Genomic DNA, 17,353 nt, shown 5'->3' with positions numbered 1-17,353 from the left:
GATGTGGAAAAATGAAAGGTTTTTCAGAAATGCTAATTCACATCAAGATGGAACTCTTTATAAACAAGGTGGATGACTGGATTTAATTTATCCTGTGTGCAGAGCCTTCCATACGAGCTAGCTGAGTTTCATTCAAAGATGAGGAGCAAAATTAGCTGCAGTGTGAGGCAGGGAGAGAAAAGACAACCCCAAACCCTGCCCTAATGAATCAGGGAGCTGCAATGCTACAGTGTATTCCACAGCGGAAAATACAATAAAGCATTCTCATAAACACAGGTTTCACTGCTCAGTCTCAGTGCAAATTTTAATCAAAATGACTCGGTAAGCTCTGTGCCCTCCTCTTCTTAAGCATCCTTCCTGGAAACCAATTGAAGTTTATTGCCAGTGATTATTAGACTATTATATCTTGCAGAGCTGCAAGGCTGGACCACAGATTTGAATTCAATACAAGGACAGCATTTCAATCAAGAAATCTACAGCTTCTGAAACTTCCAAAAGAACTGACAGGAGTGCATGAGCTGCTTTGGGATTTCCTGTTTTTCAGTGGCCGAGAAAGGTTTCCTGTAAGGAACCTCTTATCGGATCCATAAAAGCAGGCCTTTTGGCTTGGAGACAATCGAATTGGTATGGACAATGTCAGGGTTTTACAGGTATTTTAATGGTACCATCACATCCAGCACTAATACAGTAAATCCCAGGTATCCAACAGAAGAGACGAGCACAAGTTTTGTATTTATATATTCACCACAAACACTGCAGAAAGCCGACTTACCTAACCTGAGAGATACTCTAGATGCAGTGATTCTGGCCGGGTGAACATTATAGACATTGTATATTCATGAAATCTGGAAAGGGTGCTTACCTGGTGTTATCTGAGTCAATTGTGTGAAAGAGTTTTTCCAGCTCTTCTTCATTGAGAGTCCCGTCAGAGAAAAAGGCCTGAAACTCATCAAGAGAGAGCTTTCCATCATCTGAAAAGGAAGGGTAATTACAAATCAGTGAAAGCCACATGGACAAGCTAGCTTTTTGGGTTGCCAGTAAGTGTAGCTAAATGACCTGGGATCTCATCCAGCTGTTTCTAAAGGAGAAGCCAGGGTATCAGCTTCAACAACATGACTGGGTAGCTTGTTCCATGCTCCCACAACTCCTTTGTTCTTCTGTTTTAAATACTTATTTCAAACATTTTTCACTTCCTCTGTGTACATTCAAGACCCAACACACTAGACCTGAACAATACATTACCCACCCTTGAGAAAGAACGGCTGGATGTATTTGGGCATCTTTTGCAAACAGAAAGTGCTGTACTGATTCCTGGATGGAATATGAACTTCACTGTCATGGCCTCTAGTGTGCACACAGTGGACCTGTACATGGACATTTTCTGCATCATTCACCACAAGAAGAATCAAAAGACTTCAGAAAAGAAGTTGTAAATTTGTTTGTGACTGCAAAGATATTTAACAGTTTATATTAAAAGGGATAATAATCTTTGACAGCTTAGGTCTGAATTGTTGGCATTACCCAGTGCGTAAGAAACAATCAACGCTAATGGGATCCTCATAAAACTAGGTTTTATGAGGGAGTGTTGATTGTTTTGTATTTTATTTATTTTTCTTGATTGCAGCTCATTGTAATCAGGTTTGGGTGCAGGATAATTACAGACAATTTTACGGTCAGCAGACAGGCTCAATGCAAATTAGCAGCCAAAAATTTACACACTGGAGTTCGAGCCAGGCCTCTCTGTGGGGGTTGAAACCTAGGGAAAGCAACACTTAAAGAGCAACAGCACAGAGGGGTGAGATTACAAAGAGAGTTCTGATGATTTAACCCTTTCTAGAGGGGTACAGAACCCCTGAATCTCTCAATCAGCATCAATGTAGCTCACTTTGCCTCTTTAGCGCCCTCTGCAGGCATGGCATAGATTGTCTTCTGCCTCATATTAAGCAGCACATTTCATTTTAATTGACGTTGACAATGATATTTTACTAAGACAATAAGTAGACACAAATAATATTTTTTCTCTTTTCATAACGATAGATGTGGCAATTTTTGTAGCCGTATGACAGCTTACTAAACATCTAGCCTGCGGAAACATGAAGCACACATCTGGTTGTTGAAATTAAGGTATGAAGGCAGCTTCAGGTTCATGCATCAATGAAGTTCACATCTGGCTGGGAAGCTTTCTTGTCTGAGTGTTTTACTTAGCGTGTAAATTACTCTGCATTTTTATGGTTTTGAGCTCCGTGCTGTCCTCTCTCTCTTCGGCTACCCCAGCATCACCTGCAGTTACTCTTTATTATAAACCAGAGCTTTGGAGCCCAGCTGCTTTTATTCAAAAGTTAATGATTTCAATAGTAAGCTCTGCCCATTCCATTACAATGTAATAGGAGCATAGGGGGTGAAGTGGACAGATGGACAATGTGGTCAGGCAAAGTGGAGAAACACAGACTTGGACAACAGAGCAAGCAGGGCACTGATAGGCTAATGAAGTAGAGGCTATTATAGCCAGGAACCTCCAGGTACTCAAGTAATCCTGGTGGTTAGTGACTTCTTCTAAGATGCCAAAATTTAAAATCATAGAAACTCTGTGATCAACCAGAAGCAGTCTTTGATAAAATAGGAAAACAGCATGTACATAATTGTGCTGTTGTCGAGATAACCTATACTCATTTATTACTGCTACACTGCACATTGGAAAAGATTCTGTATGAACTAAAGGATAGAATTAAGGTCTTCCATACAGTCAGTAGCAGAGTGCTTAAGTATTCACAAAAGAATGTCTTGCAAGCAGTGAAAGCCTGCCTGTATTGTCCAGAGACTGCAGAAATGAGCACAGTGATGTATGCTTACATTTGGCAGCTAACCCTCTCCCCACCCCACCTCTGCCAGGTGTGTCCAGCTGTCAGAAATAGGCACAAAGGGGAAAAAAAAGCTTTTTTGTCCTTCCAAAGGTCTTCTGATGCCTTGTGTTGTGATCCAGTTCTTTTTAAGGATGTCTTCATCGCAAAGGTTACTATAACTAAATTCTCCTTTATCCGATCTTTAAGCATGATAGGGAAGTTTGTGATGGGATGAAAGCCACTGCTGAGCGGGGAGAGGATCTGCAGGTCAGTGGAATTGTGGTGTGTTGCAGTCTGACAAACACACACATACAGACCAATGCAGAGGCTGTCAGTTCAGCCAGATTTAATGATCAGCATCTGCACTCCGGTCCTCCTACTAAACAGTAGAAGGCATTAGAACAAGGTGCCACACCATTACAACCACGCTGCAGCTAGGCAAAAGAATGTGTCTAACGTTTTGTGACTTTTTATTTTTTTCATTTGTATTTTTTTTTTAAGATCACAGAGGTGTATTAGTAGAGACAAGCTCCATCCACAGAAAACAAACTCGTTTCCATTTCCTTCCTTTCAGTCTATCTAGATGCAGTGTGTGAGATGTGGAAATATACAGTATATAAGGTAATTTGGAGGTCAACCTAGTTACCAGCACTGGAATTCAGAAAAAGAACTGTGAAGTGTGTATGATTTCAATTGTCCACAATGCAAGTTCCCTGTGTGGTGCCTGAATAATTTAAAGAATTGTTACAATCCAGAATGTGCTGGGATTGGTTTATCTTGCATTTTAAGGCTGTAGTAATGCCTTACATTAGTCTGTAGACTGACATCTTTGGCCCCATATGAGAGCTTTATACCACACAGAACAAAAAAAACAACTTAATCATCCTGACCAAATGGCTCCCAGGTCCAATCCAATCAGCTACAGAGCCATTCTGCTGATGCTGAACAACTGCATCGATACTGGAGAATATGTGCAATTACTGCATTTCATTATAGCACTACCCCAAACCAACCCTAGCGATGCTTGGTTAAATGTAACCTCCATGCAACTGAAGTCACAATTTCATTCGGGCAAACAGTCCATTCAGAAAAGCAAAGAGGGTATTAAAGACCAAGGTTAAGATGCCTAATTATAAGGTACATCTTTCCAAATGTTACCAATGGAACATTCAATGGTTTGATATCTCACTACATTATACTATCAGCTGCATTTCCAGTTCTCCAAGTGGGTAAACTGGGTGCAATCACACTCTCTGCTGTGTGACTGCAGACAAAAGGGATGCAATTAGCACTCGTTCTCAAGCTGGAGGCTGAATCCTTTCAGATCTACTCCTCCTAACCCTAATAGCTAAAAAAAAAAATCTTCTTTTTTATCTAGGGTATTTTGTTGTCATAGTAACCTGAGAACAGAAGTGACCTTGTTTACGATGAGTCCATATTGGTCTCGCTTTGCACCGTCCTTAATTTGGAGAGGATATCTGTCACTCTTAATTGCCGAGATGGTTTCATTTCTCACCCACCGCCTCCTATATCTCCCACTTTCATATTCCCTGATCTCTTTGTTCCACTGACCCATCTGCTTTGGGGGAAAAAAAAACATTCATTTTCAGAAGCTCCATTTCTCTCTCTTTTTTTATTTCTGCTTGGCCTCGGCCGATAGGGATTTTATTTTCCATTTTCTCCAGTTACAGGTGTTGTGTCTTAACGATAAGCCTCAGAGCCTCGGAGAAAGAATAGCTGTTATTCTTAGGAAATAACCCCACGGGCAGGCAGAATCTTTTCTCCCAGGGAACAGAGAGTCTTCATTAATGCACAGAAAAGAGCGAAACTGGAGGAGTGTAACAGGCACACGTCTCAGAAAAAGAAACGTCCATAGCCTTCAACCATATTTGAAAAGATGGGGAAGAGCCAACACAACACTGTAGGCTAACACCAGTAACTCATCATCTGTAAACTGGGAATAAAGTCTGAACCCAGCCAGCTCAGCCATTCTTGATACAAATTGTGCCTTGAATTGACCCTTCCAAGCAGAACCAAGCCTAAATCGTCATCTCAGACCAACCTAATGGCATCCTCCATATCAAATTATTCCCTGCACTAGGTTAATGAGTGCAATAAATATTTGGTAAATCTACATTTGACAAAGACATTCTGCTCTCCACTTAGTGGGCTCTTCCATTCATCTTATATAAAGACCCCTGAAATGGCACCTACTGTAAGAGTCAGGGTGTTGATATCTCTCCAGCTCTACAGAAGCTGTGGGACTAAGCTGAAGGGCTTCCCTGACTACTACTGTAAGTCACCTGAAGGCCACTGAGTTGAGTATTCCTGAGGCTCAGCCTTCATCTCTAGCTGAGTGAACCACTTCAATTCACAAGAGAGAGCAAGGCTCTATGATACGTAAGCTGAAAAGTGCTCTGGTCCGCACACAAAGTCACGGAGAGGGATGTCTGTGGAGAGCCAGACTCTACTGAAAAGGTATGAAGTGGAAACAAAATGGCTTTGATAATCAGAGTGAAGGGCAAGTACCCTACCGAAGTCTGAACTGCAGACGTGTAGATGAATCAAGTGTGTGTCATCAGGAAACAAGAACAAGGCCTCACAATGATACAGTAGGTGTCAATAATTGCAATAAAAGTGAGAAATGGTTTGAATAACATACAGTATATATATATCCAGTATGTGCTGTATTAGAGTGAATTATGGGGAAAAAGTGTGGTAAACTTTCACAATGCTGGGATTCAGCACTACTCATTATCACAATTCACTGTGACTGCGTACTCCCAGAAAGAACCTGCAGATAAGTCCCTTTCATGGGGGAATGGGGGGCAAGAGCCACCATTTTTTCTCGACCATCCGACACTGGAGGTGGAGGTGATGTGGTCGGCATCACTCTCCGGCCAGCCTATTACCCCCGGAAGGATTAACCCCTGGTACTCACTTGGAAAGCAGGCTGAGTGGACCTGGGAGCTATCTGGAAGGAATTAGAGCAAGCTCCATCGCCGGCCCCTACCTGGGATTGAACCCCGGACCTTCCAGTCAGGAGCTAGACGCCCTTGCCATAACCCTGTATGTAAATAATGGATTGTGAAATAAACACTGTGAATACCTGTGATTATGCTACTGTGTTTTAAATTGCACACAACCATCCGCCCACACATTAAAGAATATAGGGAGGTCTGAACTTTAACTCAGATTTGACTTGCTCCTGAAAATAAGCCTTTGAAACACTGGAGCATAATGACATCAGGAAATGGACATGAAACATAAGTGAAAAATAGCAAAAGTGCCCACACTGAGTCACTCCTTTAGATCACCGGTAAGATGTGTTAAAATAAAAAAAAATACTAATTAAAAAAGCAATCTGGAGCTGATGTAAAGCTGTAGAAGAGTGGAAGCCCGTGTTATTTAATATTTTCAGATCAATAAATAACTATTTATCTCTTCCACTGGCTTGTTTATCTTAGTCCCTCACCTCGTAGCATATTATGGAAATGAAGGCTCAGTCAAGCCCCCGATGAAACCGCAGAGATGAATGCCACACAAATGATGAATTCAGAAACAGCCACTCGTCTCTGCAGAGAAATAAATGCTAATGTTACCCTTTCCATCTGTCATTCAGCGAGCAGACTCTAAATATAAATTAACAAAGCGCAGTTGATTTAAAGCATAATGCATTTTCCTAATAAGCAAAAAAATTCATAGCAGATTATGTTAAATAACTAATCACTCCGCTAAAAATAGAAGCCTGCTTTGACTGTTCTTCTTACAAAAGAGAACTCGGAGCGCAATTTCTTAAGTTCTCCTAGGCGTGATTGGAGACATCCTTAGTGCCAGAGACAGGGACAGGGACTTATTCAGTGTGGAAAAATGGAGCAGGGGAGAGCGGGGAAAATGAATAAAAGATTTTACTGGGAGGTCCTGGAACCCCATTAAAGAAGTTCAGAATCCCTGGGATGCAGCAACAGTGCTCTGCTGACAGATTGTGGATTACCCCTCAAGAGAGGGGAATGCAATGGCAAAAGGACTGCAGTCTCTGGATCACACAGCGCCAGTGCACATGCAACCTACAAGCCAGAGGAAAGTCAGGGAATCTGGTAGGGAACCAGTGAAGGTTCCTACTGAAAAGCCTTGCTTCTCTGCCAAGACCAGCTGCTGATTAGGAACCCATCAACGCTGCACCAGAAGAAGGGTCCGCTCTGTTCCCCCCCAGGCCAGAAACACACACCTCCTCCAGCTCCCCCACCCTTCCCCGGGAACGTGTTCAGCTCAGATCATTCTGTCAGATCGGACCACGTGGCCAAAGCAGTCCGGTAGCTCACTGCCTGGATTCCAGAGAAAACAAAAACAACTATTCGATGCATCCAAAGGAACCCAAGGGCTATGAATCGGCACCAAAGTCCTTGACTGTGCAGAGCGAACGAGAAGTCCGCCAAAAGGAACGTCGTGGTTTTCTCAGCTGCATTAGGAAAAGACTTGTTCAGCATCTCTCAGGCCTTTGAAATCCTGACAGCACAAGAAAGGAGGAAGGAAGGAAGGAAAACAGAGTGGTCACTGTCGGTATTTCCTAAAGCACGAGAACCAAGGGGCAGTACAGTTGCATAACACTGGAGACTGCCTATTTAATGTTCAAACAAAGGAGGAAATGAAATCGTGCCACCGGTTTCCTCCTCTAAATATTAGCCCTAGGTCATGTCAACACGTCGCTGCTGAATGGTCCACAATTTACTTCACATCAGGGTAATTTTATTTAACGGTTGCCTCTCATTGCTGAGTTCACTCTTTTTTTTCTGAGCTTTTATTGCAGATATTAAACGCGAGCCAGTCAACCACTGCGAATGTCTATCCAAGAGCGCATTACCGTCTTGCGGGGATCCTGGGCTGAGTGCAGCAGAGTCAGCGTTAAAGCGACACCTTCACATTTCATTTCCTTCTCCTCCTGAAAGGGCTCGAGAAGAAATTAAAAAAGGCGGCGAAACGTATACCCACTTTTATTTGATTTGTAACAGAATCGTTTTAAGCTTGGAATTAGTTTTGCTTTATAGAGGACAGTATGCCAATCACAGTAGTCACTACCAATTTGTACTATATACAGTACTGTACACGTATATTAGGAAAACCTTTATAGAGAAAGACTGGCTTCCTCTCTGTACTTTAGAAAATGCAGGTATATGTCACATGAGTAAAACTGATGAGATTCACTTTAAAAGCATAAATTAGTTTTTACTTTTACGAACTGCTTAGCCAAGCAGGTGATCCGATCAGTCTGGGATCCTCAAAGATGGGGCTGGACTTAAGGCTTTGAGAAATGGATTAGATATGAGCCACAAAAAAAAATTTAAATGGGACTAAATGGACAGCCTCTCCCATGTTTAGTCCTTTCTTTAGAGGGTGACAGATTCAGATTCAGTGACAGTTTCAGATTCTCGTAGTGCTGCGCACGGACATTTTAAACCCTTCAGTGAACATGACAGCTTCCTTTCACAGGGGGATGAAGCGTGTTATCTAACGGGAACATTATACAGCTACCCGGAAAAAAAATCACTGAACATTTTTCCATTTTAGTAAGGCGTTAGCGAATTTAAATCCAGACTGAAGGGAGGAAAATGGCGAAACAGCCACCCCGACACCTTTTTGCGAAGGAGACAGAACTCTAAGTAACCAGGGGCAACGGGAGAGGGAGGTGAGGAGAAGGCAGCAGGGCTGGTGAGGAGATGGAGGGAAGGAGCAGAGAGAGCGAGGAGTGTGGGAACTCGCCTGTGTCAGAGCCCAGAGCGGCCTCCATTTACTTGAAAACAATACAGCGCCAGTTACACTCCTGGGTGCCTATGTGCACATCTCGGTCACTCATGGGACACAGATGGAGACTGCCGGGCTAACAACCTCAATAAGACAGAGAAAAAGGCTTTCTATCCTAGTTATCGGCTTTAGTGTGGAAGGCTGCATCTGACCAAAACCTGTTCTGATCCACCTCTTTAGATAATAGATTAAATATACCAGATAAAAACCACATGAACAAAAGCATGAAATAGATCATGCAGACTCAGCCCGGAAACAATCAGCTGTAAAGACACTCTGATCTGCAATTACAAGGATTTCTTCGGACGCATTAACTTCAACTCATCATTACTGCTCCTCGTTAAACACATCACTTTCACTGCGTTTTGCATTCATAACTGGTTCGGAGTGCTAGCGCTATTTGCCCTGTCAGATGCCCCTCATAGCTTTGTATGTGTCAGCTATTAATTAATCAAGAGACAATGTACTTTAATTAAAGGGCTGCCAGTGTAAGACAGTTGGCTTTTACAAGTGCTGCTATACTTGAGCATCATCCTAATATACTTGTAATGTATTCAGAATTCATAATAAGCTTTCACTGTACTGCTCATAAAAGCTAACATTTTAGACATTTATCTTTCTTCAGTAAAAATGGTTTGGGGTTTTTATTCTTGTTTTAAGCTGTTTTTGCCTCAGGCAGTTAATGACAAGAGGCATTTTTACGCAATGCAAATATAAGGAAAAGCAGTACACTAGGATTCAGACAGCTTCCATACACAATAACCAGTCAGAGCACTAATTAACTCACGCACCGAAATGCTACTCTGACAGCGCACACCCAAATCCACACATCTCGCATCAGACGAAACTGAATGCCACAGCACCTTCCTGCAATTATAATAAAAAACGTCAGTGTTTACTTTCAAAACTGGAGGATTACTTTTTGCAATGATCAGTGTTTTGTTTGGGATGTACATTATTCAGAATTGTCATTTTGCATTAATGACAGAACATTGGTGAACTGCCGTCCAACCTGAGCTGAAAGCAGAGTATTTTCACAGGCCGTAGGACTCACAGACATTAGATCTGCTCCTTTGTATTCCAGGTGGTTGTTCTGCAGCAAAATGTCCTAGAAATAAGCATGTGTACAGTACATGCTTCTGAAGTGCACCAGGTCTACTACTGCAATTGCTCTCCCCAGCTCAGTGCCTCTTGTCCATGGTTCTGTGTCATTTCTTCCATGCGTTAAGGAGTCATGCAAGCGAAAAGCAGCCATTAGCAAAGGGTTAGCAACTTCCTGGGGATTAGCCAAAGCATAAGAATGACAATAAACTAAGCCCTGTAAAAGAAAAAAGGAAAGGTGCTATTTAAAATAAAAAGCTATTCACAGTACCTCTCTATTCCAGAATATAACCAGCTTCCTTCTTGAAGGAAATCACTAGTGCATTACTGTGATCACTCAGACCTGAAAGATTCTACGCAAGACACTGGCACAGTAGGGATTGTGGCCAGAACCTGCCCTATACTGTACATCTCCCCCTGGAAGCGCTGTACCAGTTCAGTGAAGAGCACAGCAGGCCCTCCTGGGTAAAGATGTGACAGCAGCACCACAACTGCTCGCCCATTGTGGCTGAGTTTGGACTAATAAAAGTACTGCTGTATACATTCACACCAGTCGCCAGGCAATCTCTGCTCTGGAGCCAGAGAACAATGCACAGAGATGCAGAACGATGTGTGGGCACTACTGACTTTGTTTCTCCTGACAGGCTTATTGATTAGCAGTGGGTCTAGAGGCAGTGGCTGGATTTCCTGGGAGCAGTCCAGGAGAGGTGATTAAACCTAAGGGGTCAGGAGTAAATTCCTGTTTAAAAGAGGCAAATAACATTCACGTGCAAGACATTAGAGTACTGGAACGCCGACTTTGGTCACCCAAAGGTGGCGATTCAACAAGCTTTCTGGTATCGTTTACAGCACGGACACGGTATCTGAACTTGACCCCTTGGAAGGGAGAAATGCCAGCTAGAACTGCATTCAAACACGGAAGCCTGGGAGGAAAACCACTGCAGGTGGTCAGCCTGAAGTCCCTCCCGTCTCACTTGATCGTTTTCCTGCAAAATCGACTCCGTGAATCCCCAGCGATAGACTACTTGACCAGTAATTTGTAATGTCCACTTTGCCATCCCACTGAAGCTCTTGTAGAGCAATAAACACACAACAAGTGCACAGAAAATGACCCTTGCAGGGCAGCTATGGATAGTCCTCTCACTGTGCCAAGCCATCCTTCCAACACGTGTGCTCATTTCACCTTCTGTTTCTGCCATTAACATGCTATTCCAATGCAGGCCGGAACCTATAGGTGTATAGAAACAAAAGGCATTTCTGGTCCATTTTACTTGATGACCCTACACTGTGTCCATATTTTACACTATATGAGCCTGCTCCTGAACTCAGCTGCAAAAACAGCCATGCGTCTGAATTGCTCGTTATTGAAGCGAGGCATCAGATGATAAATCCGGGATCTGTGCCATCCCTTTTCCCCCCCGAGGGTGCCTGCAAGCTTGCCTGCCCCTTCTTGCTCCCTTCAGGGAAGCAGCAGAGTCACTGGCGTTTCCCGTTATCATCACTCGGCACACATGAAACGTGGGGATCCCGTGCTTATCCTGTAAGCCAGTAAAATCTTAACTGCTGTTCACACTGCTTAAGAGGATAACTGTTCGTAAGAAGTGGGTGCAGGTGTAGTGCCTCAGCTGGCGATTAAAGTGTACTCAGAGGACGAGCACTGATCACTCCTTCCTGGCTGCTGTAGGGCTGATGTACAGTACTGATTGAAAGCGATGCATTTCTCCGTTGAACACAAGGCGTCCGACAACCGCACCTTTTGGGCTAGATTTCAGCCCGCCGTGATTTGGAATGCAGGGGAGCAAGAGCTCAGGCATCTTTTTTTATTTGCTTTTCCATGCCCGCTCCCTGTCGCTCATCTCCCGGCAGCTGTGGCGCTTCCTTGCTCACTGGAGAACATCGGCCTGTCTTCTGCTCCTCCGAGACGCGAACAGCTAGTGACAGCTAACATCGCGCACCGACTAAAAAAAAAACGCTGATAAGTGCCAGTGTAGTTTATCTAGGTTAAATAAAGCGACAACAGAAAATTCTGCTGCTTGATAAACACAAGCTGACAAGACTTCTGGATGTGTTCTTACTACCTGACTATCATGAGCACTGTCGCTTACTCACTCCGCACTGTCAGGCTCACAGATCTGCAAGACACCCAGAACTAAATAATAATTATTCATTGGCTAGATGAAGAATTCTTTAAATATTTTTTTGGGGTTCTTTTATCCAGAATATTTTTTAAAGACAAGACAACTGCTGCCCAGTGCAGTCTGGGAACTTGCCTGTATTGGGGACTGGCATCTGTATACTGCTGTTGCTGTGTTGGTTTGGACCCAGAGAATATAACCTCACTCTCCTACTCAGTACTCCTAGGGCCAGCCCGCGGACCTGGAGTCCCAATTTCCAGCAACACCAGAGACAGTCCCTCCACCAGCACGCGAACAGATCCACCTCCCTCTCAGTCAGTTAGAAGCAGCGCTGGCAGAGGGGTACGTGTGTGATGTGTGAGGAATGACGCAGAAGACTGACCCACCCGACAGAAATGGTGTAGGCAGACAATAGACAACAACCACACTGGATTATTTCTGCTTTGAAACAAATGTTCCTGGTCTCTTTTGAATAGTGAGTACTTGTGAGGAGAAAACAATGTATGCAGCTAAACTAGCAGTCTAGGACTGATTACACTATTTGGTTAACTAAATGGGACTGTAATTAATGAAGTTATGCACAGCAAACAGAACACTATCGCATTTCTATTTCTTTTTAACACGATATTTCTGTCTATTGTTACTGCCACAAATCACATTTTCTCTGTAAGTGTGCAGCTGGTACTATCAGTCCTTTCACCCACAGGTGTTTCATATTTATTTGCAAACACTGACAAGCTCTCTAGAAGAAGTTTTGGCAGCAACTAGGGAGGTCACAGCTCCTGCTTGACACTACGGTGCAATGACCACTGTACCTGCAAAGTCACAGACTGAAGGTCTCAGGCACTGGCCTGAGTGCTGGGAGCCCCCACTGCATCTCATGGACAAGCTGGCGAACTCCTCTCCGCCCCTCTGCCTGTCAAGAAGACACCGGAGCGGAAAGGAGAGGGGAATTCTCAGCTCTCCTGTGCACAGATGTGGAAACTGGCTGCTGCCGCAGCAGTGATGAATCGGACAGGTTTGTAGGAAGAGGTGGTGTAAGCTCTCCATCACTCAGCGCTGCCAGAGGGCATTCTAATGAAGGGAGCACAGAGGAAACACTGCCCCATACAGAGTCATACTGCTGAACATCCACTGGGGCAACACCAGCTTTTGGAACACCTTGACAAAATGTCTTAAGTGACGGTATTGTGAAAATCGTCATCTGCAGTTAGACAATTTGGTTCTTGCTGGCTGGAAGGGCTGTTTAGATGGCGCAAAAGAAAGATTCAGAAAGCCAGGGGAAAAAACAAAACATGGAAACCTTATGGGAAGCTTGTCTCTGAATAGACCAGCAATAACCAATATCTGAGTCAGAGTCCCAGGCACGATCCATCTGCATGTGCTCAAAGGACTAGAATGTTAACATTGCGTACAGTATACTCCATTTGGTCTTCCAAGTACAGTATGGGGCTGCTGGTAGAGGAATTGCACTGTGCCAAAAAGTGACTTCAGAAGGATCTGTCTACAGCTGGCTTCTAAGAGACAGGTTCATCTCAGGGTTTTACTGAAATTCTCAAAAATGTTTAAAGGCCTCCTCCCATGTGTCCTGTATATCCAGTAGTTCAATTCGCAAAGGATCATGGGTCATGCAAAACGAGACTTTTGTCCACAGCACACCATCAGATTGGTTTCTGCAGATCTAGGAAGAAGCTAAGCTGCAGATCTCAATCACTAGGCAAATTCCACACTGTGCAAGTAAAGATGACATTTAAGAAAAGGCTACAAATATGATATGGAGGAGCAGTGATAAACAGGCAAAGGTGATGTGAGACTTTTTCATGGACTGGCAGGAGGTCATATTTTAAACATTCACTGTGATCTGGGCCTTCTCCAGCTTTAAGTGCTCTAAATAAACATGTCTAACTAAAATTAGGGTGTAAAGAGCTCTTAGTCAGTTCTAGATTTGCATCATTTATGTCAAAGCAAAACAAACAGATGTATTTTATAGATTATAAAAAGGTGTTTAATACAGATTGATCAGCTGCTAACTGAACCCCTTCATTTTTTATATAGTCTCTATTGCAACACTGGTCTCTGGTCTAAAAAAAAAGATAGCAAGAACATTTTCCCCAAAATTGCATACCGCAGTCCCATACTGTCTGACGTTACAGTGAATCATCTTCCTAGACATCTGCCATTTTTGTATTTTATGTGTTATTACAGTTAAAGAAAAATAAACATGGGCAATGAAAGGCTTTTCTTGCTTCAAATCACAACAGCTGTCTAGTCTTTTGTAGTGCTAAGGTCTATTTTTATAAAAGAGTGCAAAAAATATATACAGCATATACAGTCTGATAATCTAATTTTTATGACTAAAAACATTTGCTACTTGAGGAACCATTTCTTACTTCTTTTAATTAAACATTGGCTTACAAAATTAGATTACATTAAATGAATCTGGATGGTGGAAAGAAGAAAAAGATGTTAATTAAGGAGAAACTCTTTTGAAACTGATAAACTCCACATAAAAAAAGATACAAAAAGCATTTATAACTCCCCTTGTTCTCTGTCATTACTGGATCTCAACACTGAAATCCTTTGTTACCTCCTAAGGGATGAAGAGGATGCAAGACAGACTTTTAGCTTTTTATACATTTCCCAAAAAAAAATTAAAAAAGGAGCTATTTTGATCGTTTGCCTTTGAACCAGCAGTTAATCTGTGAATAGCTGGACTTTAGCTCACCAGCAAGAAGGCTGGTAACGAGTTCGAAAATGGAGATTGGATTCTAATTAGGAGTCCCCAGCCGCAGTTCTGAGCCAGCGCGTAGTTTTGACTTTCTTTTCATGGCTGAGCTTTAAAAACGTGTCTGCCACACTGCAGGGATGGGTCACGGCTTTCTCAATTCTTGAAGGAACTTTTAAAAAAGCAACAGTTAAAAAGAAAAGTGAAAATTGTAAAGAAATTGTAACTCTACTGTACCATCAGATGAGAATGGGTGAAAAGGCCGCAGTATTATCAGAGCATCACAGGGGCACTGTCCTTATCATAACATTAACAGATCTCCAAAGTGACAGCAAAGAGGATTCCAGCCTGGACAAAAGCACTCAAACAGAAACTGCTCTTTTAATTGAACACATCACTGTCGATACAAACAAAAAAAAAATGAGCTGTGCCATAAAATACGTAACTGGCTTACAAAAACGAGAAAGGAATCGTTCATTTGCCATGGCATCCTTTTCAACAGTCTGCCACAGAGGGCGATATGGAACTGTAGAGCAGTTAATGATTCTCCCAGGGCTCGGCCTGCTCCTGCTGCCTCCTCTCTGATGGGCGCACGGAGCGACGGACGGCTCTCGGTACAACACTGTCTGCGATAAACTGCTAGCTCCTCCTTCATTGCACATCACCGGAGAGCTGCGAGCAGCAGCCCCCAGCTTCCCTGCAAAGCGCGATGCTGGCGTGAAGCGCCCCGAAGAAAATCACCATGCGTGGCGCTCAACGGCAGCAGGCGGCCAGGAAGGGAATTCGGCAGGCGTTGGAGCCCAGAAGGGCGACTGCTGCAGCTCACGCATGGACGGAGAGCAATGCATCTCTACTTGCCCTGAAAGCCAGATCCCCACAGAAGCAGATGTGGGAGGGAAATTAGCCATGCTAATGCCTGCAGTACATGCAGCAGCTTGCTGCTCTCCAGCCATCCACTGCACGGATTGACTTCCATGAGCAGCTTAGCTCATCTCTAAGGAAATCAGCCCAACAAGTTACTGGACGTCCAGGAAGCAAGCAGAGTCTGAGCAAGTTAGGCTGGGATGCACAGGGCCATACAAAGCTTGAATGGCCAGCTCCTAGCTCCTGTCTGTGTGGGTCTGGGTGCGAGCCCCATCAGTAGGTAGCATAGGGTACAGGAGGTACAGGAGCAGCCCACTTGCAGCCCACTTGCCCACACTGCAGCCAGGATGGACACAACTGTGTTCCCGAGCCTCTACAGTGTCCATAGTGCTCCTGATTAGGGCCACTGTCAATTAACATCAGCCCAAGCAGATATTTTGGAAAATCTGAAGGCGAGACTGATAATTGCCTGGGTACATAGTTAGTTACCAGCCCGCACAGAATTCGATTTCCAAAACAATAACAGAAAAAAACAGTAAAATGAACCACAGGTTCCTCAGCTCAGGAGGATTATTTGATTGTGTTAATCCAGTCATGTTTCAGAGCTCCGTGTGATGATCGCACACGCCCTTATTCCTACCCCCTAGCTAGTGTAAAAGAGGTACACAGCAAGCTTGTGGCAATACGTTTTGCGGTTATGGTGTAGAATGACCATTAATATGCTAGCCACACACCCAAAAGCAGATGTGTGACACATTCAGGACAGCACTGCCTGAATTGTACAGGAAATTAAAGCTTTGCAGTGCGGTTGGCACTGGGAAGAACACAAGCTCCAAGGATCGGAGTCTCTCTCCTGACGAGCAATGAGCTGGATGCAGTTGCTGGAACAGAACTGGGCAGGAGGAACATCAAAAGGTCTGCAAGGGATGCCTGGCTGCCGTACCAAGACACAAAGACCTTGCACATCCATTTCTGACTACCAGCTGTTTTTCTGTGCAGAGGGAGAATTTGGTGGCTAAATGTTGGGCTTACAGAACAGTTATGGGCCCAAACAGGAATAATTTGTGCCACCAGTGCCACTACATGTCAAAGTCAAACCACACAGCAGGATATAATTAGTCACTCCGGGAACACATCTGTACCGTAGGCCAAGGCAGCTCCAGCGTATTTGAGAGAAAAAAAGGATTGCAGTCTGGATCACACATGCAAACATTCTTCACACTACATGTGCCTCATACAGGAGGAGCAAAACAAGTTGAACTTTTCCTATGCTTGTACAGCAAGGCAAGGCTTCCTCTTATGGGTGTTTCTGTAGGGGCCCCCGACTGTAGGCTATAGAACACTGCTACACATTTTTTATGAATCAGTGGTGGCGGCGGCCATCTTCTACGCTGTTGTGTGCTGGGGCAGCAGCATCATGACAAGAGATGCAAATAGGCTCAATAAACTTATCAAGAAGGCTGGCTCTGTGCTGGGGATGAGCCTTGACCCCCTGGAGGTGGTGGCTGAGAGGAGAATGCTGACCAAGCTCACAGCCATCATGAACAACGCCTCTCATCCGCTTCATGGGACTGTTACTGGGCAGCGGAGCACTTTTAGCAACAGACTGCTCCAGCTACGGTGTTCAAGGGAACGTTTCCGCAGGTCTTTCCTCCTGGCAGCTGTCAGGATGTATAACGCTGCCCTAGGCTAGGACTGTTAGCCCTTCATTTGCTCATCTATGGACAGCATGTTGCTCCATTGTACTTTTTGGACAATCAGTCTGTATAAACTTATGCATATTTTGCACATAGTTTTATTGTTTCTACAGTGACTATGGTCATCACATTTTGCACACACCTATGTATTTATTATATAGGTATTTTATATTTATTTTGTTGTCTTTTGTT

General features: G+C 43.7%; 1 protein-coding gene across 2 annotated transcripts in view; it reads right to left on the bottom strand.

Annotated features, from left to right (window-relative positions):
* The window catches only part of necab2 (N-terminal EF-hand calcium binding protein 2), a 94,816-nt gene that overhangs the window by 65,955 nt on the left and 11,508 nt on the right, over positions 1-17,353 (bottom strand). For both annotated transcript variants that reach the window (XM_088938552.1, XM_088938551.1), the window contains exon 3: positions 863-971. In XM_088938552.1, coding sequence (XP_088794678.1) covers positions 863-971 — 109 coding nt within the window. The remainder of the gene's footprint in view (positions 1-862; positions 972-17,353) is intronic.

Source organism: Atractosteus spatula, chromosome 21, assembly GCF_055471065.1.
Source record: "Atractosteus spatula isolate fAtrSpa1 chromosome 21, fAtrSpa1.hap1, whole genome shotgun sequence".
In the NCBI taxonomy this organism is placed as follows: domain Eukaryota; kingdom Metazoa; phylum Chordata; class Actinopteri; order Semionotiformes; family Lepisosteidae; genus Atractosteus; species Atractosteus spatula.
Note: the sequence above shows the minus strand (reverse complement) of the source record. Positions and strands in the feature narration are given on the sequence as shown.